At 35.8% G+C, this 25,230-nt stretch overlaps 2 protein-coding genes across 2 annotated transcripts in view; one reads left to right on the forward strand and one right to left on the reverse strand.

Moving 5' to 3' along the window:
- LOC123564058 (exportin-6-like) overlaps positions 1 to 25,230 on the forward strand; it is a 73,536-nt gene that overhangs the window by 30,585 nt on the left and 17,721 nt on the right. The window contains exon 9 of the mRNA XM_045357323.2: positions 23,278 to 23,387. Within this exon, the coding sequence (XP_045213258.2) occupies positions 23,278 to 23,387 (110 nt within the window). The remainder of the gene's footprint in view (positions 1 to 23,277; positions 23,388 to 25,230) is intronic.
- Positions 5,106 to 18,607, reverse strand: LOC123564060 (E3 ubiquitin-protein ligase TRIM33-like). The gene is made up of 3 exons (XM_045357324.2): positions 18,530 to 18,607; positions 18,135 to 18,210; positions 5,106 to 8,197 (listed from the first exon to the last, which is right to left on the reverse strand). Exon 3 carries the CDS (start codon positions 8,188 to 8,190, stop codon positions 7,393 to 7,395), a length of 798 nt encoding a protein of 265 aa, XP_045213259.1. The 5' UTR covers positions 8,191 to 8,197; positions 18,135 to 18,210; positions 18,530 to 18,607; the 3' UTR covers positions 5,106 to 7,392.

The following is a 25,230-nucleotide window of genomic DNA, read 5'->3' on the forward strand; positions in this document are numbered from 1 at the left end:
ACTTTCAAAAATAGGTAAAATTGCCTTGCAAACTGTCTTTTTCGATGTTTAACACTAACTAAAAAGGATGAAAGGATAAAAACATTATTGCGATGAATATTCAAACAGAGTCATACTAAATTCTTAATGAAAACTGGAAAAGCCCTACTCAGTAAATTTCAAGCATTACTTCTTCTTACTAAGAACTATTGAACAACTTTATATAATGCAATACTCCGAAATGATCTCCTTACAAAAATTCAACAACCGATACCGAAGCAAAACTATTTAATGACTTTCAGTGTTCAATGTAACCACTGTTACCTTCAAAACTAACATTCAAGAAATAACTCATACTTATAATTAAAATTGTAACAAAACCAAAAAGACACAGTATACCAGTCTATAGACTTTAGGCCTATAGTTTCACCATTACCAGAATCAGCTTTTAAAAACATAATTATGTATCTTTTGATCAATTTTAGAATAAAACATTGATAGTATGAAACTTTATAGATAGTGCAGATATTTAAAATGACTCCTCAACACAACTTCGCAATAGCAGTATGAATACTGCATAATTTCAACGTATGATACTTTAAATTAAATAGAAATGTTAAGGTATACTTTACCTACCCAAATTTCATGCAAATACTGCATACTATTTATGTAAACATAAAATCAACAAGTTTATGTGTATGAACAGTACTATGCATTTGGATAAAAATAATACACCCTGTATACATGTAAAGCTGAACACAGTATAAATGTGCATGTCCAATAAAAACACAGAATGCTTTTTAGCTCACCTGTCACATTGTGACAAGGTGAGCTTTTTTGATCACCCTTCGTCCGTTGTCAGTCGGTGCGTGCGTGCGTCCGTCCGTGTGTCCGTCCGTGCGTCTGTCAACAATTTCTTGTCTGCACGATAGTGGTTTCATTTATGATTTTATTTTAACCAAACTTGCACACAACTTGTATCACCATAAGATCTCGGTTCCTTTCTTGAACTGTCCAGATCCCATTATGGGTTCCGGAGTTATGGCCCCTGAAAGGGCCAAAATTAGCTATTTTGACCTTGTCTGGGCAATAGCAGCTTTATTTATGATTTGATTTTTACCAAACTTGCACACAACTTGTATCACCATAAGATCTTGGTTGCTTTCTTGAACTGGCCAGATTCGTTATGGGTTCCAGAGTTATGGCCCCTGAAAGGGCCAGAATTAGCTATTTTGACCTTGTCTGCACAATAGCAGCTTCATTTATGATTTTATTTTAACCAAACTTGCACACAACTTGTATCACTATAAGATCTTGGTTTCTTTTTTGAACTGGTGAGATTCCATTATGGGTTCCAGAGTTATGGCCCCTGAAAGGGTCAGAATTAGCTATTTTGACCTTGTCTGCACAATAGCAGCTTCATTTATGATTTGAATTTAATCAAACTTGCACAAAACTAGTGTCGTCATAAGATCTCAGTTCCTTTATTGAACCGGCCAGATCCCATAATGGGTTTCAGAGTTATGGCCCCTGAAAGGGCCAAAAGTAGCTATTTTGACCTTGTCTGCACAATAGTTGCTTATGATTTGATTTTAACCAAACTTGCACATAACTTGTATCACCACGAGATCTTGCTTCCTTTCTTCAACTGGCCAGATTCCATCATGGGTTCCAGAGTTATGGCCCCTTAAAGTTCCAAAATTGGCTATTTTGGCATTTGCAGCCATATATAGACTTCATTTATGCTTTTATTTGATACAAACTTCTAAAATATCTTCAAAACAATAAATCTTGGATTCCATGACAAATCAGATCCAATCGTAGGTTCCAGAGTTATTTTATATCTGATTACCTCCCCTGATTATAATCAAAATGGATTTATATCAGTAAGTACTTATAGGACTTATTTGAAATTTCATTACAGTGAAACACCGCTCGCTCGAGGTCGCAAGGGGATGAGTAAAATGCTCGAGTTATCCATGGTTTCGAGCGACCCAAACATTGACCAACATACGAAGAAAAATTGAAGTTCTATTGTATCAATTCTCATCGAGACCATTTGCAGAGGAAACGGTGATGCGTAATAATAACAAACCCGTGACATTTAAAAAAACGTATGACAAGCGTTATCTATGATGTAATAAGTAATAACATACTTGCTTTAATCTAAAGCAAACAGTAATTGATCAATAAAACTTTTCTTTAACCTTTCATCAATAATCTCATTATCAGATCAAATATACCGGCAAACAAACATTTAAGATAGTCGGGGAATAGACAACGCAATTTTCACAGCGTGCGAAAATTTTCAATTAACTGATACATTCTGATCGCTGAAGCTGCGAAAATTTTTCACACCTCTGCTCGGGTTAGCCAGAAGCAACAAAGAGTAAATTAATACACAGGGACCAGGTGTCATGCTCGAGCAATCGAGTTATCGATGCTCGACCCAGCCATGGTACTTTCACATAGAAAATAGAAGGAAATCGGTCGTGACCACATGAATTGCTTGAGAGGGTGCTCGAGTCATCGATGCTCGAGCGAGCGGTGTTTCACTGTATTGTCATTAGTTGGTCTGAGCCAATCAGGGTAGATAACTATGGACTGATTTTATGTCAAATTACCTCCCTTTATTTCAAATTAAAATGGGTATTTCTCCATAACTAATGAAGATACTGATCTGAAACTTCATTTATGTCAACAGATTTATTTGGCAGATCTTTCTTTTGTTCATTTGCAATAATTTTCTTTTTAATTACTTCCCTTTTACGTTACTATAAATAGCTTATTTTTAGTAACTTTTTTATTATTGGCCATAGGGAAAAATCGAGACCACTTTTCTGTGGTATAACATGAATGGTACCTCCAATTTTTAGGTGTATTTTGACATATCTGTACCTTTTAAGAATTTTTTTTTCTTTTTGGTTAAATTTCTTCTCTTTGTTGTTCCTGTCCTTTGGACTTAGATATTTTTTCTGAGGACCTTCTTGTCCTCAAGTGCAATGATAACAGGTGAGCGATATAGGGCCATCATGACCCTCTTGTTTAAACAGTCAACTGTAGCTACTCCAGGACATTTTGATGACAACTGTTGCCAGTGTCATAAATGTTTTAGATATTTATAAGAAACACTAGACTGTATGCTTCTTGAAACAGTAAAGTACTTTAAATGTTACTATGGACACTGTCAATTTTTTTTTTATGCCCCCGAAGGGAGGCATATAGTTTTTGAACAGTCTGTCTGTCTGTCAGTCTGTCGGTCTGTCCGCAATTTTCGTGTCCGTTCCATATCTTTGTCATCGATGAATGGATTTTCAAATAACTTGGCATGAATGTGTACCACAGTAAGACGACGTGCAGTGCGCAAGACCCAGGTCCGTAGCTCAAAGGTCAAGGTCACACTTAGACGTTAAAGGATAGTGCATTGATGGGCGTGTCCGGTCCATATCTTTGTCATCGATGGATGGATTTTCAAATAACTTGGCATGAATGTGTACCACAGTAAGACGATGTGCAGTGCGCAAGACCCAGGTCCGTAGCTCAAAGGTCAAGGTCACACTTAGACGTTAAAGGATAGTGCATTGATGGGCGTGTCCGGTCCATATCTTTGTCATCGATGGATGGATTTTCAAATAACTTGGCATGAATGTGTACCACAGTAAGACGACGTGTCATGCACAAGACCCAGATTCGTAGCTCAAAGGTCAAGGTCACACTTAGATGTTAAAGGATAGTGCATTGATGGGCGTGTCCGGTTCATATCTTTGTCATCGATGGATGGATTTTCAAATAACTTGGCATGAATGTGTACCACAGTAAGACGACGTGTCACACGCAAGACCCAGGTCCGTAGCTCAAAGGTCCAGGTCACACTTAGACGTTAAAGATCATTTTTCATGATAGTGCATTGATGGGCATGTCCGGTCCATATCTTTGTCAATCATGCATGGATTTTAAAATAACTATGCATGAATGTGTGACACAGTAAGATGATGTGTCGCAAGCAAGACCCAGCTCCGTAGGTCAAAGGTCCTAAACTCTAACATCGGCCATAACTATTCATTCAAAGTGCCATCGGGGGCATGTGTCATCCTACGGAGACAGCTCTTGTGTTATAAAAGATGGCCTGGACATCAAAACTTCTATAATACCTCGTCATTATCGTAATCAGTTATGAATCTTTTCAGTGCAAATGTAATTATGTGATTCCTGTTTTGGGACCAAGGTGAGTTTGACATAATGGTTGAATGCTCCAGGACCTGTTAACTAATTGTAATACTAATACTAAAACACTTGCTATCTCATTGTTTCTTTGGCCAGCCGTCAGCATGATATGCAGTTTTATCAATAGAAAAATAAGCCTGTTAGATTGTACATGTTCATTTTCTTTTGCTGAAAAAGTCTTAAAAATTTGCCCTTAGTAACAGAAAGGACATTATCTAGATAAAAAACATATATATTGTTTGTATCTATGTCTAATGCTTTCATCTATATGCTCAAAGTCATCAACCATCGATTGTCTCAAGTGTCACATTAAAAAAAAAAAAATGAGTCTTAGCAGAAATTATTTAGGAAAATTGGTAGATACTGGTAATTCTGACAAAATGCATATCAAAATTATGGTTCTTGGCCTACAGTCACCAGTGATGATAAACATGTGTGCCAAGATTCAAAGCTGTAGCTCTTATAGATTTTGAGAAAAGGTGGACCTAAACAAAAGTTAAAACCAAGAAACTCAAATTTTCTAAGTACAAAAAGGGCCATAATGTTGACAGATACATAACAGAGTTATGGTTTTTGGCCTACTAAATCATCTTATGATGACAAACAAGTGTGCAAATTTTAAAGCCATAGCTCTTATGTTTTTTGAGAAAAGGTGGACCTAAACAGAAATTTTAACCAACGTCAACGCCGATGATCATGTGACGACAAAACCTCATAGATTTTTATCAAAAATCAGATGAGCTAAAAATTGCGCTCGGTCATAGCAGTAGTGCTTGATAATGCTATGCCTCATGTTACATTGTGTTTTGCATATTTGTTTTTAGTGACAGTTTATACATACAATATAGGACCAATCTTTTTTGCTAGCAAGAAAATCTTGTGTAGCTTAATGTTTATGCATCACAATCTTAATCTTATGTAATAAATCAAATCTATTAGAAGATACTTTGATTGCATATAATGCAACCAATCAAAATATATTTGAATTAATTGAGACAGTCAAATGTCCATGCCAGGAAAAATATTCTTAGCACTATTATTTAAATATTTCAACAATGGAACAAAAATATTTATACAACACTACATTCTCCATTAAATCCATTTATTGAAAATACATGTTTAAAAGTAAATGATACCCAGTTATTTACTACAAACACAAGTTTTTCTATAGCACCAACAAATTGATTGTGATGTTTTAATTGGAATAACAAAAGCATAACAAGGGAAAACAGTGTGAGTTTGAATTTCTAGCTTTGGTAGGTTAAAAATCTAAGTACACAAGTAAACTGCCATTTTCAGGCCTCAGGGAATCGATAAATTGGCGGTGGACTCACTTCAGATTCTGTACAATTTTATAAGAGAGTTAAAAAGAATTTTTAGATGGACTTGCCAGACCATTTGCCTGGTACAAGTATTAGAAGTTTTGGCTGTAATTCTTGATCAAGATGATCGAGCACTTCTTGCTCTTATTACATTACTTACCTATGCAATACTTAACTTGAAAGAAATCACAACATTTTTGTTCATTGATAGGTTTAACTAAAGCATATTGGTAAAATCAAACAATTTTTTATCAGTGCAATATAAGTCCAACTCAAGTTAGACTTGTCATAAAACAAACTTTTCAGTGAAATATAAGTCCAACTCAAGTTAGACTTTTATTGCAGTGATGAAAACCAACATTCTGAGATAGACCTATATGTTTCTTGAGGGTAAAAGTGGGTAAAAAAGGGTAAATTACCCTAAATTTTTCACAGACTGTGTATTTGACCTTAGTTTATAAAAATATGTAAAAAAGTGATTTTGTGAAAAAATGTCACTTGGACCAGTATTGCGCTAAGCCGTCGATTTGTCTTTCATAGGTATATTGAATTCTATTTTATATGTTTTGGAATGTCATTTTTCAATAGATTTAATCCATTCTATTGGCATTGAACTACATAATCATGTCATACATCTCAGCCACTGACAAACATTCTAGGTATTCCCTTTGGTAAATATAGTGGTTCGGTATGAATTCTGAAATTCTTTGGTCATTAACCCCATAAAAGTTATTGATCAAAAGTGAGAACTGACCGTTTATTGGACACTATTGATTCTCTATTTATACACTATATATACCACTAATAAAAACAGTAAAACACTAGTCTTACACTGAAAGTACAATCAAGTATCCGAAACAAAAACTATCCGAAAAGGTAATACACATTAAGGACACGTCACGGCTGAGATAGTTTAGCATTATTACAATACACAGTCAGTATTGAAATTGTGTTTCCAATACATGTGCTCATTAGATAAATCCTCAATATCTATGTGAAAATAAGGGATGTGTTTTGTATGATTGCAACACTGAGTTGTTCTAATTACTGACAAATGACTGAAACAATAGGAATTCATACGAGACATGGATAGACAAAACGACAGTGAGGTAACAATATATTCTTTTATTGTTTTAATGTATGAGTTGTAAGCTACAATATAGAATACCCATTTTATGAAAATAAAAATGGTTAGGTCATGAGTCATCATATACCTGTCAAAATTTGTCATTAGTTTTCACAAGCTGTCAAAATAATTTTTATCTCTCTATTCTGCAAATACATTGTTTTTGGAAGTATCTTGGTCGGATATTGTAGTGTGTAACTTACTTTACATTCAACATTAATACTTGTGCTTGAAATTGCATGTTTATTGTTTTAGTTTATTGTCTGTTATAAAGGTACCAACTCTCAATATTAAGATATGAGAATTGTTCCTTTCTGGTAGACAAAGGAAACTACTTGGTTGAATCATAATATAACGTTTTTTGGAAAGAACTGAATATTCTTTGTTTTTTTGTTATTCACCGGAAATTCAAAAAGTGACATCACCTTAACATTGAGTTTGCATCAAAGGTAGGGCTCTTTTGGCACAAATTATATACACCACTAATTTATGAAATTGTAAAAAGCAATAAATAGCAAGTAAATATTCTCTATTTGCAATAAATACTCTGCAATATCTGTATGTACCTTTTTAGTTGAAACTTCGCCATGTTCCTCATATTGCTGTCACGTGATGTGATATGAGAGTATCATTGGCGTTTCAATATGTGGCTTTGTGGAAATTACCTATAGTGTTTTCAACAATTTAGGGCTTTGTGGAAATACGATTTACTCTAGTTATATACTTTCCACAAGGAAACAATCAGGATATTATGATAGAGTTCGGCGAGATGAAAAAAATGCTACCAAACACTCCAAATTGACCAAAATTGACATATGGCGTTGTGGAAATCAAGCGACAACATGTTTCTTCTATAGTCTTCAACCTTGTGTCATTCACTTGTTCTAGGGCATTTGTTGCATGTGAAGCTTCCTTCTCAAGTTCATCTATCCTGTGGTTAATCTTTTTCCTGAACTTTTTTATTTCTGCAAGGACATCTGCCAAAGAAGTGTTTGATTTTGCAACCATTTGCCTCAGATCTGTTATAATCTTATGACATTCCTCAGTTATTTTGTCAAGCCCTTTAAGAGTGTCTTTGAACTCAGTGCTGTCAATGATGTGTCCTGATGTATCAAGTATGTAGTCAACCTGGCAGGATGTACGGGTATGGTCAAGGGTCACACATACACTGCATAGAAGTGCTTTATGATCATGGCAGTAGAACTTGATAATTTCTTTTGTGTGTTTAGAGCAAGGACTTGTAAGTTGACCAACATGAGTAGAACTAGACATTGTAGAAAGATTTTGAGTGTGTGGATTTTGAGTGTGTGGCATGTTGTTTTTATCTAGGAGTTTATGATGTTGAAGTGGTTTTGGTCTTCTGTGGAAGTTAAAGCACGAGTCACACATGTGCTCTTCACAATCTACACAGTACCCAGCGGCAGGTAGTCTGAGGTCGTCTCTGTCACATGGCTGACAGAAAACTTCGAAATCTTCTCCAGAACCTTTAGACAGGGTTATAGATAATTTCTGTGGTGCTTTTTTACCAGGGACAGCCATGATTTATCTGAAATTAACAAAAACAACAGTGTTATGTTAAAAACATTATTGCTTGTTTCTACAAACTTGACTGTTTCATGACGTATTCATGTTATTAGCTCACCTGAGCCAAAGGCTCATGGTGAGCTTTTGTGACCGCTCAATGTTCGTCGTGTATCATGTATCATGTGTCCGTCAACATTTTCTAAAAAAAATCTTCTTCTTAAAAGAACTACTGGGCAGAATTATACCAACCTTCACAGGAATGATCCTTGGGTGGCCCCCTTTCAAAATTGTTCAAAGAATTGAATTCCATGCAGAACTCTAGTTGCCATGGTAACCGAAAGGAAAAACTTTTAAAATCTATTTGTCCAAAACCACAGGGTTTAGAGCTTTGATATCTGGTGTGTCACTAAGCATTAGTGTGTAGTAGTCCTCTACCAAGATTTTTCAAATTATCCCCCTAGGGTCAAATATGGCCCCGCCCCAGGGGTCACATGTTTTATAAAGACTTATATAGGGAAAACTTCAAAAATCTTCTTGTACAAAAGCATACGGCCTAGGGCTTTGATATTTGATATATAGTATCATCTAGTGGTCCTCTACCAAGATTGTTCAAATTATTCCCCTAGGATCAAATACGGCCCCACCCCGGGGGTCCTAAGTTTTACATAGACTTTTATAGGAAAAAAGGTTTAAAAATCTTCTTGACTGTCTGAAACCATAAGACATAAGCCTTTGATATTTGCTTTGTAGCATTGTCTTATGGTCCTCAACCAAAATTTTTCAAATTTTACCCCAGGGGTGAAAAGAGGCCCTACGCTGTGGGTCCCAAGTTTTTTATAGACTTATATAGGAGAAAAATTTTAAAAAATCTTCTTGTCTGAAACCACAAGACCTAGGCCTTTGATATTTGGTATGATGCATTGCCTAGTATTCCTCTACCAAAATTGTTCAAATTATGCCTCTGGGGTTAAAAGAGGCCCCGCCCTGGGGTCACATAGTTATTATATGAGTTATATAGGAAAAATACTTAAAAAAATTTCTGAACCTTTTTCCAAGACTGTTTAATTATAATTACCTGATGACCCCAAGTAATATGATGTCATTTGACTGTGATCTTGACCTGCTGACCTTCTTTCTTGTTTTTTTAAGATACAGCCTTGAAATTTGGATGACATACACAGTTTTGTACACTGATCGTAAAACTGAACTTCACTGACCATGAATGTGACGTACTGACATTCAGAGTTGTGCCAAGTTATCTTATAAAATAATTAATTAATTAATTACAATTATTTTGACAATCTTATCAATTAAATTACAATTAATTGCTTGGTTTTTGGGACAGATAATTAATTAATTACAATTATTCAGGACAAGTAATTAATTATAATTAATTTTCATCAAAATCGTGCCTTTAAATTTCTACTGGTATCTTTCGGCAAAATAAAACGTTTCAATGTAGCCAAGTCCATGGTGTGCCTAAGCAAACAAGACTAATAATGCGTTTCCTACAAGTTGGCCTCTGTACTATATGAGGTGACACTACTGTATTCACTCAGAAATCTCTTTTCAGTTAATGAAAAATGTATAAAGTCATTTTATATTTGTAAGCAGTACTAGACAAAAACAAAAACTTGTTTCCCTGTTATTTTTTCAATAGATTGAAAAAAGGCAAGAGCAAATTACTATCAGATACTGTTACATTATTTTATCAATACAATAATTATTTTCTAAAGAAAAATAATGTAAATGGCAGATTTTGTGTAGCAACCACAATTAATCAAAGTCAAAGTCAAAGCTATAAGTGATGAAAGAATACAAAAGGTGTTGACACTTTGTTATATTTAGAACAATTCTATAAACTATGACTGCTTTACAGTGTGAAATTTCACCTGAGCACTAACAGTTAAAGCACAATAATTAAAAAAATTAGTCAAACTTGTGATAGCGACCACCTGTGAATAGCAACCACCTGTCAACAACGAACTGATCCCCTCCCCCTACCCCGTAGAAAAATGCTAATAAAAAGTCTGGAATAGCGACCACTTGGCGACTGCGACCAGCGACTGAGCTAATTCATTCCAAAGGGTCATATTTGCCCCCAAATAACGACCAAGCTTGACCAAGCTGGACCGTTCCGGCATGAAAATATTTGAAATCCACCGAATTTTCATGACTTACGCATTATAATTAATTAAGAAATATGAAATAACTGAAAGTAATAAATAATTGAGACAAAAGACAATTAAAGTAATTGTAATGAATTAATTACTGACTCAAATTGACCAATAACTGTTAATTAAATCTACAGTCAAACCTGTGAACAAAGACCACTCTTCGGAACAAGCAAAAGTGGTCTTTGTTCACAGGTGGTCTTTATTTGGGGGGAAGGGTCACTTCTCAGTTAGCCATTATCATGCTGATAAAAAGTATTTTACAGCTTCTTGCTTTCTTTATGTTCTATGTATTAATTCGACCAGTGCAAACTTGCAAATTTTCAACCAAGCAGTAATTATTATGTTTGCTATAATTAATTAAATTATAATTAGGCACAAGCCTTCTGACATTCTTAATATTTTTGACATTTGAAACATGTAGCTCATATTACTCAGGTGAGCAATCCAGCCGGGTCGTCATGGCCCTCTTGTTTTATGTTTCTCATACCAACTACTTTTGGCATTTATATCCATAGAACAGTGTAGCCAGTTGATATACTATTATGAAATAGCGTTAGCAGTTTATTAACTACCACAGTACCAGTGTTACCAGTAAATTTATACCAAAAACTAGTATTACCAGTTGAATTACTACCATAAATCAATGTTTTACACCAGTTTCTTTACTGCCACAATTAAATGTTACCAGTTGATTTACTACCACAAGCCACTGACTAATGCCAGTTCAATGCATTGAAATGTGTCTTAGTACAGGCCTTGACAAGACGTTTTAAAATATTTTATGTTTCTGCATTAATTTTGTCATATAACAATTGTAAAAAGGGCTCTTGTGGAGGCCATAGTGTTCAAGCAAGTCCCTTTACATACTGGTTGGGAACCATTTTCCGGACACATTTTCATATTTCGTCTCCATTATTCCCTAAAAAAAATATTTGACATAAAGGAAGACCACACTGCCCAAACTTCAGCTCCTTCCACATCTGATGTTGTAATCAGCATCGCATTGTGACGTAAAATATGGGTTTCATGGGGCCTCAAATGGGGTCACTAAAAGAAGTTATTTTCCCCGTCAAGTAAACCAGTATCTGGACAAATATTTTGACGGTGTTTTGTTGTTAATTTGATATCAAAATAAGTAATTAAACTATTTCTGCACATTTCTTTATCATTCATCTCTTCAAAATTGCACATGAAACATAACCCGACGTTCCATAGCAGCTACGAAAGCAAACCGAGGTTGACTATAAAAAACTCGAATTTCGTCTTACACAAATTCTTGATAATTCCAATAGATATAGAATAAAATTAGTGCAAAAATCGACAGCCCTGCATCTTACGTAACTTTTACCGTGAAATTAAAAGTAGAACATATTATCAGCAGACAATCATTATGTAGTTTGATTATTTCTTCCCAACTTGATACCTCGGCAAGTGTAAACTACTGCGCATGCGCAATGCTATCTTCATGCCCTGTTAAGACAGAAAGTTGTTTTGTAAACGCAGGTGAGTTATCATCGAAAAACACAAACATTATACAGCCTTATAATACAGTGGTTTGTTTTAGACATGAAGAACAAACATTTAAATGATCTAGATGAAACAGTAACATGAATAACAATGAAATAAAGCGGATATTACATGTGTCCGGAAACTGGTTCCCAACCAGTAGACGTGTCTGCTAAAATTTTCTGATGAATTTTATTGTGTTGTTGGCTACATGTAAATCTATACCCTTCAAAACTTCAGATTTAAGTTTTGACACTTAAGCTTTACAGTGAGTCTGTGAATACCTTGAATTTGTCTGAATATTATGTCTCAGTAGCTTGAAATAAAGAATAAAACCCATTCAGGTAAGAAGTACCAGTCTGTATTTGCTTTGCATTTAAAGTTTTTAGATTCCAGATTAAAGACGCTCGCTACAGTTTCATAATTTTTTTATCAATGATAGATTTTGATGAAATGTTTTGTATTAAAAGATCATGTTATAATGTATTGAAAAATGAAATAAAAATACTAGGTCACCAGCTTTGTTTCAATTTAATTTTCCCCTAGATATGGTGTTATTGTCAACATTTTTCAAAATTTCTTTACTCCTAAAATATATTTCAGTAAAGTACAATAACCAGCATAAATTTAATATCTAAGCATTTTTATAACGGAAAACAATATATCTATTTGAAACATGCTCAGAGAAATCAAAAGAAAATGATTTTGTAAAGAAAAGATACTTGTTCAGCAGACCCAAGGGCTATTTTTCCATACTTTGTCAATTTTAAGTTGGTACTTCTGCTGTTTTATCAAGTTTCACATAATAGAATTTAATCAAACTCTGCACATTATGACCTTTGGTTATGTCTACCTAATCTAAAACAAAAAGAAAATTGATAGGTCACCAAATTAGATTTCGCTTAAATCAAATTACAATGAGGTGGGGTGTGGCGGGCATTTATACAACGCAGGTTGGTACGAAATACTATTTCAGTGTTTCAGCAAATGACTTAGAAATATATCAAATTATCAAACGGCAGATTTCTTAATAAGCGGATTTTTAGGTGTTTCTGAAGTATTTTGATGTCATAGAACGATGGAAGTTTCGGCCTTTCTCCTACAAAACCTATAGTTTACGAATACGGATATACGGTATGGGTACGGTACGGGATTAGAAAGAACTGTGACTGACAATACAGAGTTGGAGCGCTGGTATAAATTACAGACTCCAGTATATGCCGGATTGAAGCAATTTGAACTAAAAGTACTTTAAATGTATATATTTTGTAACCATGGTGATACTCACCCTAACCTCTAGTCAATATATTATAAATATTATACACTAAATGCATACGAATATACAATAATTTGCGCATTTTTGCCGTACGCGACATTAGATAATCACTTCCGGGCATGCACAGAAGACGGCTCCAACTTTGCAATGAGCTACATCGATTAGAAACACAACCAAATTGGCACGGAGTTGGGGTAAATATCGAATCGTCCGAAAAAACTATTGCGAGCGCCTTTAAGTGTTACACATACTATACAAACTTTAATGTAGAGATATTACTATGTAAAGCAATTAAAAAATTAACTTTGGTTGTTTAGATATAACATTTAAGACGGAATATGTGAACCCTCCTGTGTTATTATGTAAAAATTTCGAGTGTCAAAATTATCAAGTGACTGAACTAGATTTAACAAGTTTAAGGGTAAAATATACTTCCTTTCATGGAATAAATGCTTGATTGCAGCTGGTTGAAGATAACAGATGTGATTGTTATTGATATACAATTATAGGTATTGTACAATTTATTTGACCTGTCAAAACTTGTTTCCAGCTTTCATTATATTCTGTTCACACCTATATAAGATTAACATGAAAGTCAGAAACATGTTTTGACTGGTCAACTAAATAGTACAATATCGCACACTTTGAAGTGTAAATAAACAAAACAATAGCATAAATTTAAGTCAGTACACTACGTTTACAATGCAAACAGTAATTCCTCGTTGGCAGAGTAGTAGCGTATTCGTGTTATGCTTTTTCGTCGGGAGTTCGATTCCAAGGCCATTACAGAATATTTTTAAAACTGTTTTTATTTTTAGCTCACCTGAGCAAAGTGCTCAAAGGTGAGCTTTTGTGATCGCCCTGTGTCCTTCGTCCGTCGTCCGTCCGTCGTCAGTCGTCCGTCGTCAACAATTTGACTGTTAACACTCTAGAGGTCACAATTTTGGCCCAATCTTAATGAAACTTGGTCAGAATGTTACCCTTACTAAAATCTTGGACGAGTTCAATATTGGGTCATTTGGGATCAAAAACTAGGTCACCAGGTCAAATCAAAGGAAAAGCTTGTTAACACTCTAGAGGTCACACTTTTGGCCCAATCTTAATGAAACTTGGTCAGAGTGTTACTCTCAATAAAATCTTGGACGAATTCAATATTGGGTGATCTGGGTTCAAAAACTAGGTCACCAGGTCAAATCAAAGGAAAAGCTTGTTAACACTCTAGAGGTCACAATTTTGGCCCAATCTTAATGAAACTTGGTCAGAATGTTACTCTCAATAACATCTTGAATGAGATTGATATTGGGTCATCTGGGGTCAAAAACTAGGTCACCAGGTCAAATCAAAGGAAAAGCTTGTTAACACTCGAGGTCACAATTTTGGCCAAGTCTTAATGAAACTTGGTCAGAATGTTACTTTTAATAAAATCTTGGATGAGATTGATATTGGGTCATCTGGGGTCAAACACTAGGTCACCAGGTCAAATCAAAGGAAAAGCTTGTTAACACTCTAGAGGTCACAATTTTGGCCCAATCTTAATGAAACTTGGTCAGAATATTACTTTTAATAAAATCTTGGATGAGATTGATATTGGGTCATCTGGGGTCAAAAACTAGGTCACCAGGTCAAATCAAAGGAAAAGCTTGTTAACACTGTAGAGGTCACAATTTTGGCACAGTCTTAATGAAACTTAGTCAGGATGTTAATTTTAATAAAATCTTGGACGAGATTGATATTGGGTCATCTGGGGTCAAACACTAGGTCACCACGTCAAATCAAAGGAAAAGCTTGTTAACACTGTAGAGGCCACATTTATGACTGTATCTTCATGAATTTTGGTCTGAATGTTAATCTTGATGGTCTCAAGATCCAGTTTGAATATGGCTGATGTTGGTTAAAAAAAACTAGGTCACCAGGTCAAACCAAAGGAAAAGCTAGTTACCACTGTAGAGGCCACATTTATGACCATATCTTAATGAAACTTGGTCAGAATGTTGATCTTGATGATCTGTAGGTCAAGTACATATCTGGGTCAGGTGGGATCAAAAACTAAGTCACTAGGTCAAATCAAAGGAAAAGTTTGTTAACACTCCAGAGGCCACATTTATGACTGTATTTTCATGAAACCTATTCAGAATGTTAATCTTGATGATCTTTAGGTCATATTCGAATGTGGGTCATGTGGGGTCAAAAACTAGGTCACCAGGTCAAATCAAAGGAAAAGCTAGTTAACACTTTAGAGACCACATTTATGACCATATCTTAATGAAACCTGGTCAGAATGTTAATCTTTATGATCTTTACATCAGTAGGTCAGGTGAGCGATACAGGGCCTTCATGGCCCTCTTGTTTTAGCTCACCTGTCACTTAGTGACAGGGTGAGCTTTTGTGATCGCCCTTCATCCGTCGTCTGTCCACAATTTTTTGTCTGCATGATAGTGGTTTCATTTATGATTTTATTTTAACCAAACTTGCACACAACTTGTATCACCATAAGATATCGGTTCCTTTCTTGAACTGGCCAGATTCCTTTATTAGTTCCAGAGTTATGGCTCCTGAAAGGGCCAAAATTAGCTATTTTGACCTTGTCTGCACAATAGCAGCTTTATTTATGATTTAATTTTTACCAAACTTGCACGCAACTTGTATCACCATAAGATCTTGGTTCCTTTCTTCAACTGACCAGATCCCATTATGGGTTCCAGAGTTATGGCCCCTGAAAGGACCAAAATTAGCTATTTTGACCTTGTCTGCACAATAGCAGCTTCATTATGATTTGAATTTAATCAAACTTGCACAAAACTTGTGTCACCATAAGATCTCGATTCCTTTCTTGCACCGGCCAGATCCCATAATGGGTTTCAGAGTTATGGCTCCTGAATTAAACAAAAATTAGCTATTTTGACCTTGTCTGTGCAATAGCAACTTCATTTGTGATTTGATTTTAACCAAACTTGCACACAACTTGTATCACCACAATATCTTGATTCCTTTCTTGACCTGGCCAGATTCCTTTATGGGTTCCAGAGTTATGGCCCCTGATAGGGTCAGAATTAGCTATTTTGACATTGTCTGCACAGTAGCAGCTTCATTTATGATTTGAATTTAATCAAACTTACACAAAAACTTGTGTCACCATAAGATCTTGGTTCCTTCCTTGAACTGACCAGATCCCGTAATGGGTTTCAGAGTTATGGCCCCTGAAAGGGCCAAAATTAGCTATTCTGACCTTGTCTGCGCAATAGCAGCTTCATTTATGATTTGATTTTAAACAATTGCACAAAACTTGTATCGCCACAATATCTCGATTCCTTTCTTGAACTGGCCAGATTCCTTTATGGGTTCCAGAGTTATGGCCCCTGAAAGGGCCAAAATTAGCTATTTTGACTTTGTCTGCACAATAGCAGCTTCATTTATGATTTGATTTTAACCAAACTTGCACACAACTTGTATCACCATAAGATCTCGATTCCTTTTTATACGCCCTAAGAGACGTGTTATGTTATCGCCTCGGTGTCCATCTGTCTGTCTGTTGGTTAGCAATTTCCCTTCCTATGTAACTCTTGAACCCCTTGAAGGATTTCAAAGAAACCTGGCACAAATGTTCACCTCATCGAAACGATGTGCAGAGCGCATGTTTCGGATGGCTCACTTCAAGGTCAAGGTCACAGTTAGGGGTCAAAGGTCATATGACTTTGTTTTGTGTTTATATTGCTCTGCATTTGCCTTGCATTGCAGTGCTCTTGTTTTTATTTGGCAGATCCTTCTTTTGTTCACTTACAATAATTTTTTTTAATTACTTCCCTTTTGTGTTACTATAAATAGCTTATTTAGTAACTTTTTTATTATTGGCCTTAGGGAAAAACCGAGACCATGATCCTGTGGTACAACATGGATGGTACCTCCAATTTTTAGGTGTATTTTGACATTCTGTACCTTTAAGAAAATTTCAACTATATTTTCTCATGATTCTTTTGGATTGATCTTGATTATGATTTTTTGACCTTCTTGTCCTTAAGTGCAATGATGACAGGTGAGCGATATAGGGCCATTATGGCCCTCTTGTTTTCAATATGATTCAAAGAAAACAACATAACTTGGTTAATCTAGTATTGATTTGTTCACTAACTTATATATGACGCAGCTGTTAACACGTAATTTTGTTTAAAAACACATCGTCTTTAATATGATCTAATGTTTTTGCAGCTTAGAAACCAGAGAAAATCAAACTTATACAAAGTATATAAATTATGCATAATAAAAAACTATTGGACGGGTGCGAGGTTCGAACCATCAAAACTAACACTACAAAACGATTACAGTACAGTACATGTCTATCCACTCAACCTACTGCGCCATCAAGCAAAATGTTGAATTTCCTTCCTATATCTTTTGTTTTAAAACAGAGTGCTAAGTACTGACTGTTTATTTACTTGTTGCTAAAAATAGAAATGCCATAATACTGTGCGGTACTTATAACTTACTAATAGGCGAAGTAGAAAAATTGTATAGGTTAGGTTATGATCATAATTTTAATATCACTTCGCAAAAAAGATTAATGTATGCAAAGGGCCTCCATGGCCGAGTGGTTTAAAGGTCGTTGACTTCAAATCACTTGCCCCTTACCGATGTGGGTTCGTGCCTTACTATAGGCATTGAATTCTTCATGTGAGGAAGCCATCCAGCTGGCTTACGGAAGGGTGGTGGTTCTACCAAGGTGCCCGCTTGTGATGAAATAATGCATGGAGGGACACCTGGGGTCTTCCTCCCCATTAAAGCTGGAAAGTCGCCATATGGCCTATAATTGTGTCAGTTTGACGTTAAACCAAACAAAATATTAATGTATTTTTACTGTTTCTAAGGGACTTGGCTTCAAAGTACAAAAACATATCATTGTGAAGTGCACTTGCATTTAATTTAGGAAATGGTGTATTATTGTACCTGCCATATTTACAGCGACATGCTCAGATAAATTATATACGTTAGAGGGAATTTTTAATTACCTGGTCTCAGAGTTGTTTTGATGCTGTTGTTGAAATGGGTTTACTGCGCCATTGCTACCAGTTGAATACTGTGAAGCTGCAAACATAAAATTGCCATGATATTTGTGCATTATGAATGCAGTTAAGAAGATGAATTCCTACATTGACACAAAATTTAGTTATGTTACCAAATTTTTATGGTTGCCAGGTAAACAAAGTAATTTTTTACAAGTAATTCAGCATTGCAGTTAATGTTGCACATGACATATAAAAGTGTTTTTAATTTCTAAATTAATAATTATTGGTTTCTATAATTTTATTATAGAATGTTTTATGTTCTTATGACTGTGTTCTAAATTTTGAAATTCTAATTAATTATTGAAAAATGTTAAGCAAAATAGAAATCCAACACATACCTCTTTGTGTTTGCATGAAGTGTTGCTTGCGAAATTAAAAATTTAGAACGTGTACTTTGAATTGAGATAATGTTATTTGTGTCTATTCTTCTTGCAAATTTTATCTTACAGGTACAGAGTCCAGGGATACATTGTTGATCAATATTTAAGCTGCTATCAGTGATTTATTGTTTGTTTCAGATTACTGTAAATTATTATAATTTGCCCATATATGAACTTTTAAACACTTTCAGATTTAAATTTAGCCAACATAAATATAAAAAAAATAAAATGTTTCAGTCAATTTGTAGACCTTGATAGATTTTCTTTTTGTGATCATTTTGCATCAGTTGGGCCACTTGTTTTACTTTTAGTATCTTTTGTTTACTGATACTGTCTCTTCAGTCTTCAGGTATCCTGTCACAGCCACATTTAATACCCCGTCCCACTCAACCCACTCACAGTCCTCTCTTCCACTCCCCCCACACCCCCGACAATTTTACAAACTTTTTTACTGCAGTTTGTTTTATTGTCTGTTTGTATGCTTTATCCCCTGCCATTGATGCACTTTCTATAAGCTCACCTGGACTTAGTTCAGAGTAAGCAGCTTGGTATAATAGGTGGATGGTCTGTTTGTTCCTTGTTCTGCTTTATCATTTTGTCTTTCACAGCTTCTCATCTTAAACTACTGGTCAGAATTACACCAATCTTGGTCACATCTTGCATCCTGGCATGGACCTCTATCAAGTTTGTTCAAATGATTTAGCTGCCCCGCGAGAGCTAAAAATAGAAAATAACTTCTTTAAATTTATGAATGCTTCATGGATCTTCATCAGACTTGGTCTGTAGCATCATTTTAAGGTCCTCTTCAAAGATTGTTAAGATGGGGGCACTTGGCCTTTATTTGGAGCCACTTGAGCTAAAAATAGAATTACTGTTAAACAACATCTTGTCATGAAAGACTCAATTGAACTTCATCAAATACAGCCATTAGCATCATCATATTTAGGAATGAGGGAGCTTGGCCATTTCTAGGGGCCACTAGAGCTTAAGATAGAATACCTTTAAATGAATTCTTTCCATGAGCTGTTTGATGGACCTTCATTAAAAATTTGGTCTGGTCCATCATTATAAGGCCCTGTCCCAAATGTATTCAAATGTCCCCTTTTTGGGGTCAATAGAGCTAAAAATAGAAATATCTTTAAATGAGATATTTTCATGAACTGCTTAATGGATCTTTATTATGCCCCCCTTCGAAGAAGGTGGGGTATATTGTTTTGCAGATGTCGGTCGGTCGGTCTGTCGGTCGGTCGGTCGGTCGGAATGTAGACCAATCCGTTTCCGGATGATAACTCAAGAACGCTTGGGCCTAGGATCATGAAAGTTGATAGGGAGGTTGGTCATCACCAGCAGATGACCCCTATTGATTTTGAGGTCTATATGTCAAAGGTCAAGGTTACAGTGACCCTGAATAGTAAAACGGTTTCCGGATGATAACTCAAGAACGCTTGGGCCTAGGATCATGAAAGTTGATAGGGAGGTTGGTCATCACCAGCAGATGACCCCTATTGATTTTGAGGTCAATATGTTAAAGGTCAAGGTCAAAGTGACCCTGAACAGTTAAACGGTTTCCGGATGATAACTCAAGAATGCATAGGCCTAGGGTCACAAAAGTTGATAGGGAGGTTGGTCATCACCAGCAGATGACCCCTATTGATTTTGAGGTCTGTATGTCAAAGGTCAAGGTCACAGTGACCCTGAATAGTAAAACGGTTTCCGGATGATAACTCAAGAACGCTTGGGCCTAGGATCATGAAAGTTGATAGGGAGGTTGGTCATCACCAGCAGATGACCCCTATTGATTTTGAGGTCAGTATGTCAATGGTCAAGGTCACATTGACCAGGAACAGTAAAATGGTTTCCGGGCAGTAACTCAAGAACGCTTGGGCCTAGTGTCAGGAAAATTGATAGTTAGGTTGATCATGATCAGCAGATGACCCCTATTGATTTTGAGGTCATTAGGTCAAAGGTCAAGGTCACATTGGCCAAGAACAGTTAAAACGGTTTCTGATCTTCTTGTCTAAAACCACAGAGCCTAGGGCTTTGATATTTAGTATGAAGCTTCATCTAGTGGTCCTCTACCAAGATGATTCAAATTATTGCCCTGGGGTCTAATATAGCCCCGCCCTGGGGGTCACATAGTTTATATAGACTTATATAGGGAAAAACTTTGAAAAACCTCTTGTCCAAAACCACAGGGCCTAGGGTTTTGATATTTTGTATGTGACATCATCTAGTGGGTTTCTACTAAGATTGTTAAAGTTATCCCCCTAGGGTCAAATATGGCCCCGCTCTGGGGGTCACATGGTTTACATAGACTTATATAGGGAAAAACTTTGAAAATCTTCTTGTTCAAACCACAAAAACTAGGGCTTTGATATTTGTAATGTAGCATCATCTAGTGATTCTCTACCATGTTTGTTCAAATTATCCCCCTAGGGTCAAATATGGCCCCGCTCTGGGGGGGGTCACATGGTTCATATAGACTTATCTAGGGAAAAGCTTTTAAAATCTTCTTGTCAATAACCTACAACATTTAAATTTTGACCACATGTATGGTTTTGAGTGGCAAGATGAACCTTGACATGAGTTGACCTTGATCTTGACCTAGTGACCTACTTTCACATTTCTGTAGCTACAGCCTTCAAATTTGGACCACATGCATAGTTTTGTGTACCGAAAAAACTTTGACCTTGTTATTGACCTAGTGACCTACTTTCACATTTTTGAAGGTACAGGCTTCAAATTTGGACCACATGAATAGTTTTTTGTTCAAAAATAATATTTGACCTTGATTTTGACCTAGTGACCTACTTTCACATTTCTCAAGCTACAGCCTTCAAATTTGAACCACAAGCATAGTTTTGTGTACTGAAATGAACTTTGATCTTGAGATTGACCTAGTGACCTACTTCCACATTTCTCAAGCTACAGGCTTCAAATTTGGACAGCATGCATATTTTTTGTGTTCAGAATTGATTTTTACCTATTACCTACTTTCACATTTTTTAAGCTACAGCCTCCAAATTTGAAGCACATGCACAGTTCTGTCTACCGAAATGAACTTTGACCTTGAAATTGATCTAGTGACCTGCTTTCACATTTCTCAAGCCACAGCTTTCAAATTTGGACCACATACACATTGTTTTATACCAAAATGAAGTTTGACCTTGATTTTGACCTTGAGCTAGTCTTGAAATTTGGAACATTCAAAAATGGCTCAGTGAATGGCGCCAACATCACTCTGTAATCTCTTGTTAGGTTAATAGGTTAAAGATCAAGGTCAGATTAAACCAGAATGGTAGAACTTTTGTTTACAGTGAGCATATAATTTCTGTTCCTTGTGCAATTACTGAATGCATCAAGGGGGGCATTTCATGTTCGACGAGCTCTTGTTAGCTCATCTGATTTTTTGAAAAAAAATGATGAGTTATTGTCATCACTTGAGCGGTTGTCGGCGTCGGCGTCGGCGTCGGCGTCTGCGTCGGCGTTGCCTGGTTAAGTTTTATGTTTAGGTCAGCTTTTCTCCTAAACTATCAAAGCTATTGCTTTGAAACTTGGAATACTTGTTCACCATCATAAGCTGACCCTGTATAGCAAGAAACATAACTCCATCTTGCTTTTTGCAAGATTTATGGCCCCTTTTGTACTTAGAAAATATCAGATTTCTTGGTTAAGTTTTATGTTTAGGTCAACTTTTCTCCTAAACTATCAAAGCTATTGCTTTAAAACTTGCAACACTTGTTTACCATCATAAGTTGACCCTGTATAGCAAGAAACATAACTCCATCTTGCTTTTTGCAAGATTTATGGCCCCTTTTGTACTTAGAAAATATCAGATTTCTTGGTTAAGTTTTATGTTTAGGTCAACTTTTCTCCTAAACTATCAAAGCTATTGCTTTGAAACTTGGAATACTTGTTCACCATCATAAGCAGACCCTGTACGTCAAGAATCATAACTCCATCTTGCTTTTTGCAAGATTTATTGCCCCTTTTGGACTTAGAAAATCAGTTTTCTTGGTTAAGTTTTATGTTTAGGTCAGCTTTTATCCTAAACTATCAAAGCTATTGCTTTAAAACTTGCAACACTTGTTTACCATCATAAGTTGACCCTGTATAGCAAGAAACATAACTCCGTCCTGCTTTTTGCAAGATTTATGGCCCCTTTTTGACTTAGAAAATATCAGATTTCTTGGTTAAGTTTTATGTTTAGGTCAACTTTTTCTCTTAAACTATCAAAGCTATTGCTTTGAAACTTGCAACACTTGTTCACCATCATAAGCTGACCCTGTACAGCAAGCAACATAACTCCATCCTGCTTTTTGCAATAATTATTGCCCCTTTTGGACTTAGAAAATCATTTTCTTGGTTGAGTATTATGTTTAAGTCAACTTTTCTCATAAACTATTGAAGCTATTGCTTTAAAACTTGCAACAGTTTTTCACCATCATAAGTGGACACTGTACATCAAGAAACATAACTCTATCCTGCTTTTTGCAAGAATTATGGCCCTTTTTAGACTTAGATAATCATGGGTAGGACAATATTTCTATTACACAAAAAAAATCAGATGAGCGTCAGCAACCGCAAGGCGGTGCTCTTGTTAAACTTGATATTCACAGTTTTAGGTGTGTATAGTTCATGTCTGAAAATCAGTTTATTTCATTTCAACAATTAATTGGATTAATAGAATTATGTTTTCATTTCAGCCATCCAATGAAGGTTTTTACAACTGTTTAGATATCTGGACAACATTTCTGGACTACTTACTAACAAAATCCAAGGGGAGACAGGGAGAGATACAAGCTATAGTTTTAAGGTACTTTCTCTTGTAATAAACAAGCTGTATTTCCATTTTGCACATATAGGCCATATTGTTTTGACTTCTTGGAACAGTGTTCAAAAATTGTAGAGTAATTTTCTGAATTGTTCTCAAGGGAATGAAATAGTTCAATTTCCCAGCTCCATTGAGATCATCCATAGTACACAGTTCTGCTGTGGTACTCAGCTCCATTGAGATCCATAGTACACAGTTCTGCTGTGGTACCCAGCTCCATTGAGATCATCCATAGTACACAGTTCTGCTGTGGTACCCAGCTCCATTGAGCTCATCCATTATAATAGATTAGAAACAAGACTGTTTTTTCCATTGTCACAAATAAAATACTGACATGCAGATTCCAAACATTTCAAAACTTGACTCTTTTTTTTTCACTTCATTGGCCTAACAGTATTTGTGAAATCTTTTAAATAGTGGAAGTTTATGTAATAAACGTGGTTTATAAGAAATGTATGTATAGACGTGACGAATCTACTTTCGTTTCATAATCTCATTTTAAAGCTAGCACGTAACAAATACATACATGTACTTCCGTTTACATCAGTGTAACCTTCGGAGCCTCGTTCTCATTAATGTATCATGTGACGATAAATACTTTAACGAATACACAATTCTACTTTCGTTTAACGTTGAAAAACATCAACTTCCGGAGCCTCGTCTTGAGAAATGAGAAATGCATCACGTGACGAATACACAAAATTTCGACGCTCATTATAATAAATGCATCACGTGATCAAATCGAGCCACTGAAACATGAGCTCTTTGTTCAAAACCGCGCCGAAGCATGCGTCAGCCGCTGAAACACAGTTCTTTGTTTCTAGTCCGTGTTTAGATCAACACAGCCGAGTAACAGCGTGCTTATTATAAATTTAACTAATTATATACCTATTCCCGATTTGAAGGATTTGTTTACTCTAAAACATTCTGAAATTTAATCTGATTTCTCCTATTTTAACCAAACTTGCACACAACTTGTATCACCATTAGATCTCGGTTCCTTTCTTGAACTGGCCAGATCCCATTATGGGTTCTAGAGTTATGGCTCCTGAAAAGGCCAAAATTAGCTATTTTGAGCTTGTCTGCACAATAGCAGCTTTATTTATGATTTGATTTTTACTAAACTGGCACACAACTTGTATCACCATAAGATCTTGGTTCCTTTCTGGAACTGGCTAGATTCCATTATGGGTTCTAGAGTTATGGCCCCTGAAAGGCCCAAAATTAGCTATTTTGAGCTTGTCTGCACAATAGCAGCTTTATTTATGATTTGATTTTTACCAAACTTGCACACAACTTGTATCACCATAAGATCTTGGTTTCTCTCTGGAACTGGCAAGATTCCAATATGGGTTCCAGAGTTACGGCCCCTGAAGAGGTCAAAATTAGCTATTTTGACATTGTTTGCACAATAGCAGCTTCATTTATGATTTGATTTTAACCAAACTTGCACAAAACTTGTGTCACCATAAGATCTTGGTTCCTTTCTTGAACCGGCCAGATCCTAAAATGGGTTCCAGAGTTATGGCCCCTGATAGGGCCAGAATTACGTTTTTTGACCTTGTCTGCACAATAGCAGCTTCATTTATGATTTGAATTTAATCAAACTTGCACAAAACTTGTGTCACCAAAAGATCTTGGTTCAATTCTTGAACCGGCCAGATCCCATAATGGGTTCCAGAGTTATGGCCCCTGAAAAGGCTAAAAATTGGCTATTTTGACCTTGTCTGCACAATAGCAGCTTCATTTATGATTTTATTTTAACCAAACTTGCACACAACTTGTATCACCATAAGATCTCGATTCTTTTTTATACGCCCGCAGG

The sequence above is a fragment of the Mercenaria mercenaria genome, chromosome 2 (genome assembly GCF_021730395.1).
Source record: "Mercenaria mercenaria strain notata chromosome 2, MADL_Memer_1, whole genome shotgun sequence".
NCBI lineage: Eukaryota > Metazoa > Mollusca > Bivalvia > Venerida > Veneridae > Mercenaria > Mercenaria mercenaria.